This window comes from Lynx canadensis, chromosome C2, assembly GCF_007474595.2.
Source record: "Lynx canadensis isolate LIC74 chromosome C2, mLynCan4.pri.v2, whole genome shotgun sequence".
Lineage (NCBI taxonomy): Eukaryota > Metazoa > Chordata > Mammalia > Carnivora > Felidae > Lynx > Lynx canadensis.
In genome coordinates, this window is record NC_044311.2 from 34981842 (window position 1) to 34998094 (window position 16253).

Here is a 16253-nt window from a genome sequence, read left to right on the forward strand (position 1 = left end):
GTGATTTGAGGCTGTTTTGGACAAGGGCGAAATTAGGAGGGGGCATCAAAAGGGGCTCCTGGAGAAGCTCCAGGGGGACTAGGGACAAAGAGCTTGCTTCATCAGTACCTGCACTTGGAGACGGGCCTGCAGCTCCACAGGAAGCTCCCCTCTTCCCTAGAGCCTGTGGGAAGACCCCACCCCCACCCAGGCAGCATGACGCTCCATCCAGGCACTTCTCTGTCTTTCCTGGGGCAGGAACATGGCATGGCTGTTGGGGAGGACAGATTGCCAGGAGGCCTGTGGCATGGATGCCTGGTCAAGGGCCAGACCAAGGCTGGCCCTGGGCCACGTGGCCAGATTACAACTTTTCTCTCCCGCCTTGATTCCATTTAGGCTGCTCAGGATCGATGAATGTTCTGTTCATTCAAGTCACACCCGAGTGTGCCAACACCACGTGCTACTGCTCTGGGGATAAACCTGCTTTTCAAAGATAATGCTTACCTAATGGTGGGATTCTAGGCCCTGCTACAAAATGGGGAGGAAAATGGCTTTGAGCTATGGGGCTTTCTCAGGACCCCATGAATGATCCACCATAAATCTGTTCCTATTGACTACCATGCTGTTCCAGGTGCACTATTCCATTGGTACATCCAGGAGGAAAATACAATTCAGCTCAGAGTAACAAACCTAATGTTCTGGAAGTACCAGGAGGCCTTGGGGGTCCCGAGCCATCCCTACTTAGTATCCACTCATCTGGGCCCCTGGGATGTGGAGGGAGTAGCTCTAAATAATGATCAGAGCTAGCAGGAACTTCATTCTTACCATGTATCAGGTTCCATTCCAAGCACTCTGTATGCAATAGCTTGCTTAATGCTCACATTAACCCCATGGAGGAGATGCTATTTTGTCTTCTCCATTTTATAGAAGAGAAAAACATGGATAGAAAGGCCAATGAGGGGCTCCTTGGTGGCTTAGTCAGTTAAGCATCTGACTCTTGTTTTCAGCTCGGGTCACAATCTCATGGTTCATGAGTTTGGGCCCCATATTGGGCTCCGTGCTGACAATGTGGAACCTACTTGGGATTCTCTCTCTCTCTCTCTCTCTCCCTCTCTCTCTACCCCTCCCATCTCTCTCTCTCTCTCTCTCTCAAAATAAAGATATAAACTTCAAAAAAAAAAAAGAAAAGTCAATAAAGTTCCCATGGTTACCTAGCTAAGAAGTGGAGAAGCAAAACTTGAACTCAGGTTTCCTGGAAGTGCTTAGCAAGTCCTCTGCAGGGGTGCCATTTTGCCCATAGATGAAGGGCAGAGGGCTGTTCTGGGCCAAGAGCAGCTGGTACTGAAGATCTGCAGAGGCCCTTAGAAGTAGCTGGGCCCATGTTGCTGAAGGCAAAGTGCAAACTGGAAGCCATCTGCATTCTTAAAATAGAGAATCTTGGAGAAATGAATGTACTATCCGAAGGAATGAATCACAAAGGGCAATGTTCAAGAATTAGTAGGGGATGCTGATGTCAGCCAGGGAATGTTTCTGAGTAAAGTAATTCCCCCAAACAAATTAACAAAAAACAAATAAAATGAAACCAAAAAATAAACAACAACTACCACAACAAAAGCTACACAGAAAACCACCATGTGGGCAATCACACTGTTGCCTGTGGATAAAACTGAGAGTTCTAGAAATAAAGGGAGATAGATATAAAGGGTTTCAAAGTATGGGAGTGATTTTTGTTTTTTCATTTAATGCCAGGTTTCAACGAAGGAAGTATATATTTGTCACCTGTTAACATACTCATTCTGTTTTAAAACCCATCCAGATGCCTTACTGGGCTCTGTTAGGAGGGGAGGGTCCCCATGGCTGCTTCCCTAAGCCCACAGAGAACCCATGTGGGAAGTGTGGAGCACGTGCTCAGCAGGCCCCCTCGTGGGCCATTACTTCTTCTTGAACACTTGATGGCACACCTGGTCACCGCAGGTCAGCTCCTGCAAGGTTAGAAAGTGGGTGAAGTGACTAGCAAACCAGGCCTTCCTATGCCCGCACCTCCCCCTGCCCCTGCCTCTTGGTGTCTGGGAGTTGGGGTGGTGGGGGAAGCTGGAATAAAGAGGACACTTAGTCATTCTGGGCAAAGTGCATCTCATAGACCCAATCAGCTGGCATGCCCTGCAGGTAGCAGTAATTTGATTTTGACACTTGAATTGAGCTTGAACAACTATAAAAATGAAAAATGCAAAGAAATTACCCTCTTGGGCGGGATTTTTCCTACTCCCGTGATTAAAGCAACATCTCCTAATTTATAAAAGGCAGTGAAGCCACAAAGAAGGAAGGGATCTAGTGGGGAAAAGCATTTGGAAGGCAAGGGCCTGGGAATATGCTGGCTGGTGGGGTGTCACTCCATCCTGGGGGCTTTCTGGCCTCTGGGGATTAGAATGTGGGTTGGCGACATCACAGGCAAGGACAGGGCATGGGCTGCAGAAGGGCTCCCCCCAGGCCTGCCTATGCAGCCAAGATGCTGCTTTTCATCTAGACAGAGGGAACCCCCAGGCCTTATCCTCACCTCATGACTCCTTGAGGGAGGAGGGAAAAATATGAGTGTGGGGACGGCCACAAAATCATTGCAGTTGACAATGAATCCATTGTCTTAGCCACAGGGACCATTGGGGATTGTACTACAATTAAAAAAATCCATCATCCAAACCAGAGCAGGTAGGGAAAACCATCAACGGAAAACACGGTGAATGCCTCCCATTTATCACCAGTTGACACTGCCTCCAAAATAAAGATCTCAGGTGAGGCAGAGCCCGCCTGTGAAGGGCACCATGGTGACCTGAATACCGACACTGGAGCCAGGCACCCGCTTGACTCCACAGGTGAATGAATGATTGAATGAATGAAGAGCCATTTGACAAATGAGTGACTGAATGTGTAAAGCAGTGAAAGATTTTCCCCTACATGAATGCCGGATGCATAAATTTCCTTGAAGGTTGAAGACTGAAAAATTAAGCTATCTAGACACATAATTCATTTCAGGAGATCAGCAATTGTTCCTACTGCTCTGTTCTAATACCAAGTTTACCTAAAATAGTTCAGGATCAGGTGGGCACACCTGATGATGAGAGGGTAATGCCTGTGGTCTGTGAGATGGTTTCCCAAGCCCACCTGCCCCTGTCCACCCTACTCCCACCACTCTTCTTCCCTGGCTCACATAATGGTGAGGCCTGGACTTCCCCTCCCTTGGGGCGTCTTAATTCTGTGCCTCCCATTTCTCTTCAGCTGGTCTTTAGCAGGTTCCCTGCATTTCTCCCTGGATCTTGGCTTCCTAACTCAGCATTTTGAACTTTCACTTTAATTGCACCCGCTCACAGAAACAGCGATATAGATTTCTTCCTGGAGTCCCCTGAGCCAGATGGGAATGGCTTTCTGACTATATGACCACACGCATTTGGCTGGAGCTCAGGGGAGGAGCGCAGGGCCGTTTTTCTTGTCAAAGCACCTGGCGCGGTGAACCTGTCATGTGTGGAAGCGTGTGGAAGGGAGCCGGGCAGACCCCGGGACTTACCAGGTGCAGCTTGTCCCCCTCAACCCACTGCCTCCAGCCGCGGTTCTCCTTCTCCCCCTTCTGCACGCATACCAGGACATCGCCTTCCCAGGTGACCAGCGTCTGCAATGACAGGTTCCCAGGCGACTCAAATGTATGATCTTGATGGGGACCGAGCAAGCCTAAACCCACAGCTGCACCTCCCTCGGCCATAGCCAGCCTCCCGCTTGCCCACAGGGCAGAGCCCTCAGCTTTTGCCAAGCCAAGATCTGCCAGACTCACTTTCCACATATACCCACCATTCCCACCAAACCGGCTTATTGGAGCTGGTTCTCTTTTAAAGAATTCTACTCTCTCATTTTACCATACTGTGAAGATAGCATTTCAAATCAGTGGGGGAAAAGATGATGCATTTGACTATGTAAGGATGTAAACTTTGTGGAAGGGGAAAATAGCGTAATGTCAACAGATGAGTAACAAACTGGGAAAAATAACTGTAACACATACCAAAGACCTGACTTCCTTATATATAAAGGGCTCCTGTAAACCAATAAGAAAAAGATCATTCACCTAATAGGAAATTTTAAAAAGGATGCAACCAACAGCTTACAAGGAGAAAAAAAACAAACCAGCAGATGGCTTTTGCCCATAAGAAAACATATTCAAACCTACTCATAATAGGAGAAATGCAAATTAAGGCTGGTGTTTTTTCAGATACAATTCATCATATGGTCAAAGATCAAAGGGTCTGATAACACACTGAGTTGGAGGAAGTGTAGAGAAGCAGGCACCTCCGTAAACGGCTGGTGGGTATAGAAATTGGTATGAGTCCTTTTGCAGGGCAATTTTACATTACCTTTTGAAATATGGCATTGTGTATACTCCTTGACCTAGAAATTCTGCTTCTGGGAATTTTCCTACAGAAGCTACATTGTGAGGACTGCCTGTTGGAGGGCAATAATACATGCAGAGAAGCTACCTAACTAGCAGGGGCCACAACAGATGGCTTCAGTGCCATCCTCATCATCCAGAAGCAGGAGGGTGGACCTTCCCCTGGTCCTGGGTTTCCTCCAGGAAGCAATGCAGACCGGTTAGTAAAACAGGAGCAGCAGCAGAGATTCGGAGCTCACGTTGGACAGCCAGGCTGAGCAGACCAGTAGGTTGGAGAAGCCATAAACCCGCTGAATTCCAAGAGGCTCAAACTCCTGTGCATGGGGTGCCTGGGTCGCTCAATTGGCTGAGCGTCCAACTCTTGATTTCCGCTCAGGCCATGATCTCACGGTTCATGAGTTCGAGCCCTGCATTGGGCTCTGTGCTGATGGTGTGGAGTCTGCTTGGAATTCTCTTCCCTCTCTCTCTGCCCCTCCCCTGCTCACACTGTCTCCCTCTCAAAAAAAAAAAAAAAAAAAAGAAAAAGAAACAAAAAACTCCTGTGCACACACTTATAAATTTTACACCCCCCAACTCCTCTGCCCTCTGTTTCCCTTTTATTTCTCCTGGTACCTGCCTCAGGACGATTCATACCAGCCCTAGGTGGTTCTCTAGGGCCACCCACCTCTGAGCTCAGATTAGGACTGCACATGCACCTCCTGAGAGAATGACGTCACTCCCATGCAGGCAGTGGTTTTGTGTCGGTACTGTCCTTTCTCAGGGATGGCCCTGATGCCCGCTGGTTTCCTTCTAAGTATGTATAATCAGTAGTACACCTCTATGAGCAATATTATGCCAAGGCCCAGATGTTTACTTTTCTATCTTACAAGCCTAGTTGGTGACAAACTGACCTGTGTTTATTTAGTCACTGTCCTTTGCACATTTAGGTCTATTTTTTTGGTACAGATTTTCTTTCTACAGATTGTTAAGTCTACCTATTTCTAAAATATTTGACCTTGACCATATTATATATTTAATGTACAATTTTATTCCTCCTCATTTTACTCCTCAACACAATGCAGTGTTGTTTGTTACAGCAAATGTCTGGAAGCCTCATCAATTCTGTCAGTGGGTGGCTGGTTAAATATGTGCGGTTCATCCATGCTGTGAAGCCCTTGAAAGGAGGAGGCAGCTCTCTACTTATGGAGGAGGGCAGTCTCCATAGTGCACAGTTAAGTCAAGAAAGCAAAGAGCAGGGCCACGTGCATAAAACAAGGGGGGTGGGTGCATGCCTGCATATGTTTGCACACAATCTCTTTAAGGAAGTAAAAGAACCCTTAGTAGTATTTGTCCCTGGGAAGGAACTGAGAGGCTGGGGGCCAGGATGGGAAGGAAATTTCACTTTTTACTTTTTACTTTTTAAAAAATCATCTGCATGTATTAATATTCCCTAAATTAATGTAATGATAAAATTGCCTATGTTTTCTAAAGAAAATATCTCCTCCTTTGGGGCCATCCTAAGCCTCACATCTTTGAATGTCTTGGAGAAGCTTAATTCACAGGGTGTTCCCTTTGCCCTTCTGGGAGGGAGATGTTGTCTGGAAGATTCCAGAATTCTCTCCCAAGTAGATGAGAAGGGGATACTCGTTTGTTGTTGCTCATCATCAGTCTTGCGACTAAGTTCCCTCCCAAAAGGATGAGAAACGACTCAAAATGTCTTCTATTTGGGCAAAGACCTTGTCTTTTAACCCTGCCTCCCCCATCCCACATTGCCTTACACCTAATGGACACCTAATACATGCTCATTGAACAAGTATCTGTTGCCCCCAATTGACAATAAGCTCCATGAAGGAAGAGGCTATGCCAGCTGCTCAGTTCTGCAACCCCAGACTCGGCAGAGTCACCAGCCAGAGAAGGTGCCTGGTAAGCAGTTAAATGAATCTGTGATTGAGTAATTTTGTCGAAACGGAATCTTGAGGTAAATCCACGTGGGGGAATAAATGAGCGTATGTATTCTTCATTGATGATGGTTCTTGGCAATGACTCAGCCGACCCACCTCCTTGCCTTGGTTTCTCTGGTACCCCAGGAGTGCACCCATGGGACCATCAATATGGACACTGGATGGTAACTGTCCATCTACTTGTCTGCCTCCTCAGGAGGCTGTGAGATCTTTCAGGGCAAAAAGGGGTCAATGCAATGACCCAGGCCTGGCATGTAGTAGCTGCTTGGCAAACACATAGAAGGAACAAAAAAGAAAAATGTTGGTGCATGAGGGCCTGTCCTAATATTTTCTGTTGATAAATCTTAGTAGGCAGCAAGATTAACAGTTACTCTGACCCTAAGTAAATCCATTACCAATGGCAATATCTACAATTAATGGCAACACCTACATGTTTCCTACATGAAACAGATGACAAGAAGAGAGGAGAGAATGGTTAAATGAACTAAAATTCCACACTTCAACTTGCTTTTAGCTGGTGTCCCTCATCCCCACATCAGAGGAGGTTTTAAAAGATGCCCAACTATCTTAAAAGATCTTGAGGCTGAGGAAATGGATACTAGTCAGGAAAATCATTGCTTGTGAGCTAGAGGGTGAAGAAGATGTGTTTGCAGTGAATTAAGGAAACTGGGCCCGCACTGCAATTTCCCCTATCTCAGTGTTCAAAGTTAACATCATTAAAAACAGCCCTGTATGGGAAATTAGATATGGTCCTGTATCAATGTTAAATTTGCAGAAGTTGACAACTATACTGTGATTACATAAAAGAATATCCCAACTCATAGGAAACACTCAATTATTTAGGGGTAACATATCAGACTGTTCAGAAAAATATATTTGTATAATGGCAAGAGAACATGTACAAAAGATAAAGCAAATGGGGCAAAAATGTTAACAGGTAACTCTCAGCAGAGGGCATACAGATGTTCTTTGCTACTTTCGTGCAACTTTTCTGTAAATTTGAATCAGTCCCCAAGGAAGTTTTTTTTTAAAGGAAAATAACAGCTCTTTAAGAGCATTAAAGGACACTATTAACAGGTTTAAACTCTCCCAGTGCACCTGCCCTCATGGAAGAGTTATTCTGGCAGTGCCCACTGTCCCCTCCGGCGATCCCTGAAGTGGGGACCTCCTGTGTTTCCCCTGGGCTCTGGCGCATAATAATCACAATGGCATTATTTGTTCTAACTGCCATCATCTGTGTCTGCGTTCCCCTGCCCTTACTGTCTGTCTCCAATTACTTATTGTTTTTAATTGAGATATAATTCCCATACAATTTACCCTCCCTTTTAAAGTATATAATTCAGTCATTTTTAGTATATTCACAGGGTTGTAAAACCATCACCACTATCTAAATCCAGAATATTCTCATTGTCCTCCAAAGAAGTCCTGCACGAATTAGTCACTGCTACCCACTCCCTCTGCCCCTGGCAACCACTTTCTGTGTCTATAGGTTTGCCTATCATGGACATTTTATGTAAGTCATACGACAAGTGGCCTTCTGTGTCTGACTTCTCTCACTTGGCAGAATGTTTTCCAAGTTCATCCAGGTTGCAGCAGGTATCGGTACTTTATTCCTTTCTATGCCCATATGCTATTCCATTATAAGATTATTAATTACTTCTTTTTAATGTACTTTTATTCTGGGCAGCTTGTGTATTTTTTTTTTTTTTGCTTGTTTGCAAGCTTGTTTGCTTGTTTGCACCTTTTTGAAAGGTGCTTTAAATTCTCTTAGAAACAAATTAGAATAGGAAGTGACCCATAGGAAGGAAGAAGATGATCCCTGGGTCCCTCAAAGATTCGACCCCATGATCAAAGTGGTGTCACTGTTCCTGTTCTGGCATAGACCTGGGCACTTTAGGGCTCTATTGTGCCTCTGCTACAACCCTACCCTACACACATCTCTCCCCCAAACTGACCAATGGGGAGATTCTCAGAGGGGTTCCTGAGGGTGACCAAGTTGTTGAGAAGTAGAGCCCTGGAGCATAAGAGCATGAGTGCTACAGCAACATATATACACACAGATACATGCACACACACAGACACACACACACACACACACACTCATACACATGTACACATATACATATATGCACCCGTGCATACTGGGGCACATACATGCACATGTGCACACATGCACATAGACACACAGCTTTGTGTGCACTCACACATGCCACCACCTGTGGAAGACAGAAATTCAGCAGAGAGGTAGACTCACTTGCTCCCTGTAGTCCCTTTCCAGCTGAAGGAATCCAGTCAAGTTACAGTGAGTAGGTAGTTCCAAGGGCATCTGCCCTCTGTGCAATTCTCATGGGAACAGTCCTTTGCTGGAGGAGACTGGGCACATTCTGTCCTGGGCACTTCTCAGCCCCCACCAGTCTCCTCTGAGTGTGTGTGTGTGTGTGTGTGTGTGTGTGTGTGTAAGCCCCAACTTTTTGTTTTGGGCAGAATAGAGACAAAAAGTGGGAAGGGGGATTCTCTCTCCATGCAGGGCTAAGACCTGATCCTGGGGAACAGATGGGGCTCCCAGAGGGAGCCCAGAGGGACGAGAATGGAAGAAGAGGCACAAGAAGAACAGGTGTTAAGAGACGGAATCCTTTAAGGGTCAGGAAGGTTGCACGTATGTGACTGATTTCAGGAAGAGTGAGTTCTCGACTATCAAAGGTGATGGAAAAGCCAGTCAGAGACAACAGGGCTGCTTTTCAATAGCCCAAACCCAGAATGGAAAGGTGAGGGAAAATGAATCGTTGTGAACAGATCAGGCTGGAACAGCAGAGTGATGCAAAAATCCAGACCACAAATTTCCTTTCGGTTCTGGTGTCTGAGGAATTGGCCTTCTAGCCACACAGTTCAGAGAAGGCTTGTCGATCCATCAACCCCTCGGGGAGGGATTCTACAAGGGGCTGTTCCAGAGCCCGGAAGCTCAGGCTCTTATGCCAAGATTGCTCTGATGGAAGCATTTCCAAAGTGCTTTTCATTTCCCACTTTTCTTTAGCAAGGAGCACTAAATATAATTCAACCTTGACGTGATGGCTGAGATTATCAATGCTGCAGGACAACTTGATTGAGAAATGAAATGTGTCCTGCTCTCTTGGCTTCAGACTCATCACCAAAGAATGATGACAGCTTTTTCTCCCCACCCAGGAGAGCAGCCAGACCTCATGTCCCTGGCTTTGGGGGAGGGTTGGGACCTGTGACTTTGAAGGCGCTCCTGCACGCACCAGAGAAAAGTGGGACTCTGTAGAGAGTGGGGCTTACGGTGAAAGGGGAAGGGCAGGGTGGAGGATTCTGCTCTCCTGAGACACTCTAAGGGGATGGCCCACTGCTGGGGGTTGAGGGAACAAATACCGGTGGACACGATACTCAGCCCTGCCCGCCCTCACTTTGGGAGCCAGGGCAGAGGTCCTGGTGTCTACATTGGCATGGGGGGAGTGGATGCTATAAATATTTAAGCTGCCCACCGTGGTAGAAACTGCATGGGCCTGGACAGTGAGTGGTCTGTGGCAATCATGCTAAATGATATCCCTGGAAGTTTCCTGGACTGTATCATCCATGAGGTTCTTGCACAATGCTAAGATTGGAATGGGGGAATCCTTAAATATGACTGAGATGCATTTCTCCCCACTCCTACTTGTGGGGACTGACCAGGTGTAATTGGATTTGGATAACCAAAGACAGGTGCACTTACTATGAGTGTGGGCACCGTGGAGATTGCACACTGCGTTATGATTCCACACGGGGTTGCAAGAGGAGAGGGGGGCCTGCTGTTACCTCGCCTTCCCCCCCTTCCTCCCCACTTCCCCTTGTTGCTATCCTTCTCTACCTTATTTACAAAAAGCTCTTCTGGGTGAGGACCTATCTCCTCTGCAGAGTACGGTTCTCAGGCTTTGAGATAACTCTCAACTTAGGCACTCAGAGTTGTCTGCTCACTACCAAGGTCCTACCTATACCCAAGCAGTTCCAGTGGCTGGAAGTCTGGCCTTCTGATAAACGGAGGCTTTCCTCAGTGATGTCCTGTGAGTTAAGGTATGAGACAGAAGATTCTGCTGAGACAGAAGATTCCTCCAAATACCAGGACTGGGGAAACCCTGACTTCATTTAGTCTACTGACCTTTTTTGATTAGCACTTTCTTTTTCTTTTTCTCTTTTTGAAATTTTTTTTTAAAGTTTATTCAGTTTTGAGAGACAGAGAGCAAGCAGGGGTGGGGCAGAGAGAGAGGGAGACACAGAATCTGAAGCAGGCTCCAGGCTCTGAGCTGTCAGCCCAGAGCCCGATGTGGGGCTCGAAATCATGAACTGTGAGATCATGACATGAGCCAAAGTCAGATGCCTAACTGACTGAGCCACCCAGGTGCCCCGGCACTTTATTTTTCTTAAAAAAAAATTTACATCAGTTGGGATCCTCCAATATTGAGGTATTTCATATAAAAACATGAATTCTCAGCATCTCTTAAAAAGAAAAATGAAATCTAGCAACATAAGGCCCCAGGGCTCCATGGCAATGCTTGGCTGGTGCTGAGTAGGGTTGCCCCTGGGATGAAGCTGTGCTACCCAGCTTGTGAAATCACTGTCACTCCCTACAATATTCCACCTTCTTGGCCAGACCCATGTCGGCATAGGAGCTGGCCTCCTAACCCAGATCCTAGAGAGGTCGGCAGTCTTTTCATCTCTCCTTTCCTTATAAACTTAGTGTAGAAGGCAGCTTGCCTCTTCCTGCTGAACTTCCAATAATTGCTAATTGCGAGTATCATTAAGTCCACTCTGGTCCCCTCTCCTGATCCCTCCCAGGTTGTTTCTGTCATATTTTCATTGTGAAGGCAGATAGCCAGCTCCTGCACACAGAGTATATGAGTAGAAACTGCCAGGCCAGGTCCTCACCTTAACAGTCCGATTGTCCAGGCCCTTTGTGTGTTCCTCAAACTCCACTCCAACGGTGAAATCCAGGTCATAGTTGCGGAACGTGCTGTTGGTTTTTGTCTTGAAGTTATCGCCGTTTTGATCAATGATCTTTGTCTGAGTCAGACGTACTGCGATCTTGCGGGTGGCAAAATCAATATCTGTTGGCAAAGGGAGTTGTGGAGGTTATGATGTGCTCAGCCAGACTCATTCATTTCTTTAACAAGGCCAAACATTTAGGACCAGAGGCACAGATCATGGGCAGGCCACATTTCTTTGCTCAAATGGAAAAGAAGAGTTGTCTTACACACGGCCAGTTTGGGCATCTCAGTCAATTGTCTGGAAACCTAGGGTCTCTCAGTGCCTCTTCAGGAGCCCTAATAGGAGGGAGAGGTAGCAGGCAGGGCTTACCTCTGAGCTGCAACTCCCAGTGTGTATGTGCATTCATACACATGCATGTGCATGCACACACACACACACCGCTCCACCTAGAAGCTCTATTCTATCTATCTGACATTTTGGGTTTCCTCCTAAGAGCTTGCTGAGCAAAAGACTTCATGGTTTAAAAGAAAAAGGACCACTTAAAAATAACCAGTCTAGATCATGGGTAAAAATGGACCTTTTGTTAATAGCCATGGCAGGTAAGGATACGTGCAAACTTTCATTAAAAAAATTTTTTTACTGTTTATTTATTTTTGAGAGAGAGAGAGAGAGAGAGAGAGAGAACAAGCAGAGAAGGGGCAGAGAGAAAGGGAGACACAGAATCTGAAGCAGGCTCCAGGCTCCAAGCTGTCAGCACAGAGCCCAACACGGGGTTCGAACTCATGAACTATGAGATCATGACCTGAGCTGAAGTCAGATGCTCTACTGACTGAGCCACCCAGGCACCCCAGCAAACTTTCATTTTTAAAGCAGATTGAGGATGTACTTAGCTAGGCTGTTCTGCCTCAGTCATGAGCCTCCAGGACAACTTTAAGCATATTCCAGACACTTAATAAATAGTTGTTCAGAGGTTTCTTTGGTTATTTTTAAGGAAAAGATGAATAGTTGTTTATATTTTTTATTGCAAAAAGTTTAAAACAAAACAGAGAGGAGAATACAAAGAACTACACACAACCACTACCCAGATTCAATAATTAAGATTTTGCCTCATTTACTCCATTTACATGTTTTCTCTGCCTTGATTTTTTCCCCATCAAATTCTATAGCAGTTCTTTTTATCCCCAGCTTTACTAAGATACAATGAACAAATAAGAATGCATAACTTTAAGTTGTACAATGTGATGATTTGAAACATGTATATGTTGTAAAATGTTTAAGAACAATAAGGCAGTTATTTTTAAAGTTCAGTAAGCATCAGAATTTCCATGAAAACTTGTTCAAAGAGATGACTGGGCCCTGGTCCCATATGTTCCGACTCTGTTAGGTCTCAGGGCAAGCCATGAGTTTGCATTTTGGATAAACTCCAAGGTGACGTTCATTATTATTGGTCATTGGCCACACTTTGAGTAGTATTCCTATGACAGATTGACAATTGGTACATATGCAGTCTTTGTTTTCACAAAAATTTTTGATTGAAAACAATGGCAATGGATATTTGAAAATTAAGTTTCGCCAGAGAGCCTTCCAGTTATCTTTAACTATATCTTTATTTTAAAACAGGAGTGAAGTTATTAAAAAATATTTTGAAGGAAAACATATTCATTTCTTAGAGACTATTAGTAAGTAAAAGGGAGTGTGCCCCTCAGTGGGGTGTTTCATTTACTAAGCCTTGAATTTTATAGTATGAAGCTAGGTGCAGAACCAACTTTCTCGCCAACCTCTGGTTTTGTATAAAATGTCACTGTCCTGTAGAATAGATTTAGAAACAAAGGATAATTCTGGGACTTGCTGTAAACATTATTAAGCTCTTAGTATCTAGCCAAATCATGTTTGAATCTCTTTATGTCTGTGAATTCTCCAGATATTTTTGGATGTCAATCTAAATTTTTAATTTTTTTTTCAGAAATTCTACCTGGAAATTTTCAGAAACTCTGACATTGATACTGACCTCAAGAGTAAGAACAATTCAAATTCATTGAGTGTTCTTTCTCCGAGAACCCCAGTCCCATCTCTATGGTAGGGGGGTGATTAAACTTGACCCTGTGTGCTGTCTGGTGTGGGATAAATACTATTGAGCCCGTGAGAAAGAGCAGCAGTTACCAACAGTTCAGGAATATGGAGAACTAACATCTCTGCTGGCCATACCCCACCCTTTCTGTTGTGCTTCTATGGTAACCAAACATCATGTCCTTTATCCTCTCTTCCCATTTCCTTTCTGACCCATTTCCTTCTGGATCTCTTCAGTTACTATCACTCTAAAGGACCTAAACAACCTTGGTTCTAAAGGACCATGAAGGGACTGAAGCTGGCTGGTTGGACTTCCCTGTGGGCCAGCAGTTTGACCACAGATGGGAACCCACAACGGTATCACATCTGCATGGGGAAGGGCCCTGGCTGGGATTTTGGAACTGAAATTGTATAGACAGCCTTTATCATAAAGAGAAGAATTTCACCTAGCATTAGGCAGCCCAGAAAGTAAAAGGATTACATACCTGTATCCTAAGTTGAAAAGAAAAAATAGGTTCAGATTGGCATGAACTAGTACATGAATGCTAGTGCCTTGCTCAAATATTGTTCACGAATATTGGTTGAGAACCTGTCATGTCTAAGAATTCACCAATGGGTCCCAAAGCTAGCTGCCCATCAGAATCATGTGGGAAGATGTAAAAACTACATATTTCTGGGTCTTACCTTAGACCCAGAATCTCTGGGTTTTTTTAGATCTTGGATTTCCTCATAAGGGGCTGTCTGGAGAGAGTTCCATGGTGTAAGAAATTTGAAAGCCATGGCTTAAGCACCTACTCCTCAAGCCATAGGTGATGACATGGAGGCTGAGAGAGGTTAAGTGACTTGTCTAAGTATACATGGCTGAAAAAGCAATCACAGGATTTGATAATTGGATGGATATGTGTGGAGGTATCAGGTTGGGAGGAAAAAACAGTGGTTTTCAGCTTTGGAGTCAAGGTGAGATCCAAAAAGTGGGACAGGGGATTAATCTTTTGGGGAACATAGGAGCCAAATTTTAGGTAAGATGATCTGGGGGCTATGCTGTGTGGACCCATCGTAATATCTGGGGTGGTAACTAAGACATGCCTTGAAACCGACCAGGAATGGTGCCCCAGGGTGGAACCTCCCTTGGGAAACCTCACCCAACAAACTCATGAGATAAGTACCATATTATCTCCATTTTACCAATGAGGAAACTGGCTCAGAGAGGCTGTGTCACTTTCCCTGGGTTATATAGTGAGGAAGCAATACAGGTGGAATTTGAACTCAGAATGGCCTGTCTCCAGGGTCAGCACAGTGCTCTACAAGCCTGAAAGCTGTGGGCTGGCCCATCTTGTCAGGTCAGACCATCCTAGATTGTGCACTTTCTGTGGCTGCCCAAATACCAGTAACTTCTGACTGACCCTTCTTTATACTTCCCCTGGAGGCACAAGGACTTCTGGGTCCAGCTAGATGAGACCTCCCTGTTTGGGGCAGTTTATGTTTTCCAGAGCTCTAATGTATTATCTTCACCACATAGCAAAGGTTTTCTGTGCCCAGGGTTCTATAAGAAATTTGAGGTGGGTCATTCACACTCCAGCCCCTGGCCATTCTCTGATACCTCATTTAGCTTCAGCTTCATGGTTTATGGAATTGTACCTGGGGACGTCCAAGCCACACAGACTGGAATGAGGCAACAGGATGTGGAATGAGATAAAGGCTCTCTCCTCTGCTCTTTGTGCTGTGAACACCTCTAGGCCTCTTCGCCCAGCATTCACAGATCCCGGGGCATCCCACTGTGTTTGCTTCATAGGTCATTTGGTCGTCAAAAAAATGTGGCCCGTGAGCTACTAAGTTCGGGAAATGAGGAGGTAAAAGCAAGAGAAGCTGGTTTCTACACTGAAGAACTTCACAGAGTCTTCATTCTATGAGAGATACTTTGCAACTCCAACAGTGGGGAGATAGGATGCAGACTTTCCCAGTCTTATGTGGTCGTAGCCCTGTGCTGTGGTGGGACATCTCACCCAGCCGGTCTGGTGCTCCGCAGAACATAATACAGAAAGCGCTAACAACCCCCAATCTGAGGCATTATCTCAGTCACCTGGGCCCTGCAATTATGGAGCTATTTCCTGTTTAATTTTCACCCTTCAAGGCAACTGCTGGCCTGTTGAGAAAAGACTAAACAGGACCAAGTGTTCAAGTATTTCTGTCTTACAAATTAATCTTTCCTTAAAACTGCTAAAAGCCACTGAAGAATCTTCCATATCTGGTCAGTATAAACACATGGTTGTGGTAGGCAGAGGGCTAACATGTCACACTCCAACTCCTGCTTCTCTCCTTCTATCCCAGAAACAGTCTAGTGAGTCAGGTGACACTTGTGTGTCCAGCTTCAGTGCCATTGCTGGACCCTCGGGTCCAGATCTAGAAGCAGCAGAGAGTAGTGGCCATAAGTGGAGTTATTATTAACTGCATCAGGTTGCTTTGAGGATTAACTTCGATGGCGTTTGTGAAGAGTTCTGCCCAGTGGCTGGTGCCTTGTGGTAATGGCCCCGTAAATGGTAGCTGTTGCCATCATTGTAATCATCATTATGAAGCCCCTTGATCTCAGAGGCTGGTGTGCTCAGAGTCCTTAGCATTTTTCTAGATAACGCCCTGTGCGTTCGCCCCCTAAATCTCTGCCCCTCTCCTCCCAGCTCTCCAAATCTCCTAAGACCCAGCCCCAGCCTTGCCTTCTCTAGTGCTGTTCTGCTCTTTCCTGCCTCCTTCCTCATCTGCTCTTCAGGCCACAGAGCTTTACCCCCAGGAGGCACTACCTGATAGTTTCCTCTGACTTTTTCACGGGGGTGATGGTTCTTTCCTCTGAAGTCTTACCTCTATGAGGATAAGGA

At 45.5% G+C, this 16253-nt stretch overlaps 1 protein-coding gene across 3 annotated transcripts in view; it reads right to left on the reverse strand.

Moving 5' to 3' along the window:
* Window positions 1-1677: 1677 nt before the first annotated feature.
* Window positions 1678-16253, reverse strand: part of RBP2 (retinol binding protein 2) — a 118850-nt gene continuing 104274 nt past the window's right edge. For all 3 annotated transcript variants that reach the window (XM_030330408.1, XM_030330406.1, XM_030330407.1), the window contains 3 exons: window positions 11260-11438; window positions 3536-3637; window positions 1678-1961 (listed from right to left, as the gene is read on the reverse strand). In XM_030330408.1, coding sequence (XP_030186268.1) covers window positions 1911-1961; window positions 3536-3637; window positions 11260-11438 — 332 coding nt within the window. In that variant the 3' untranslated portion in view covers window positions 1678-1910. The remainder of the gene's footprint in view (window positions 1962-3535; window positions 3638-11259; window positions 11439-16253) is intronic.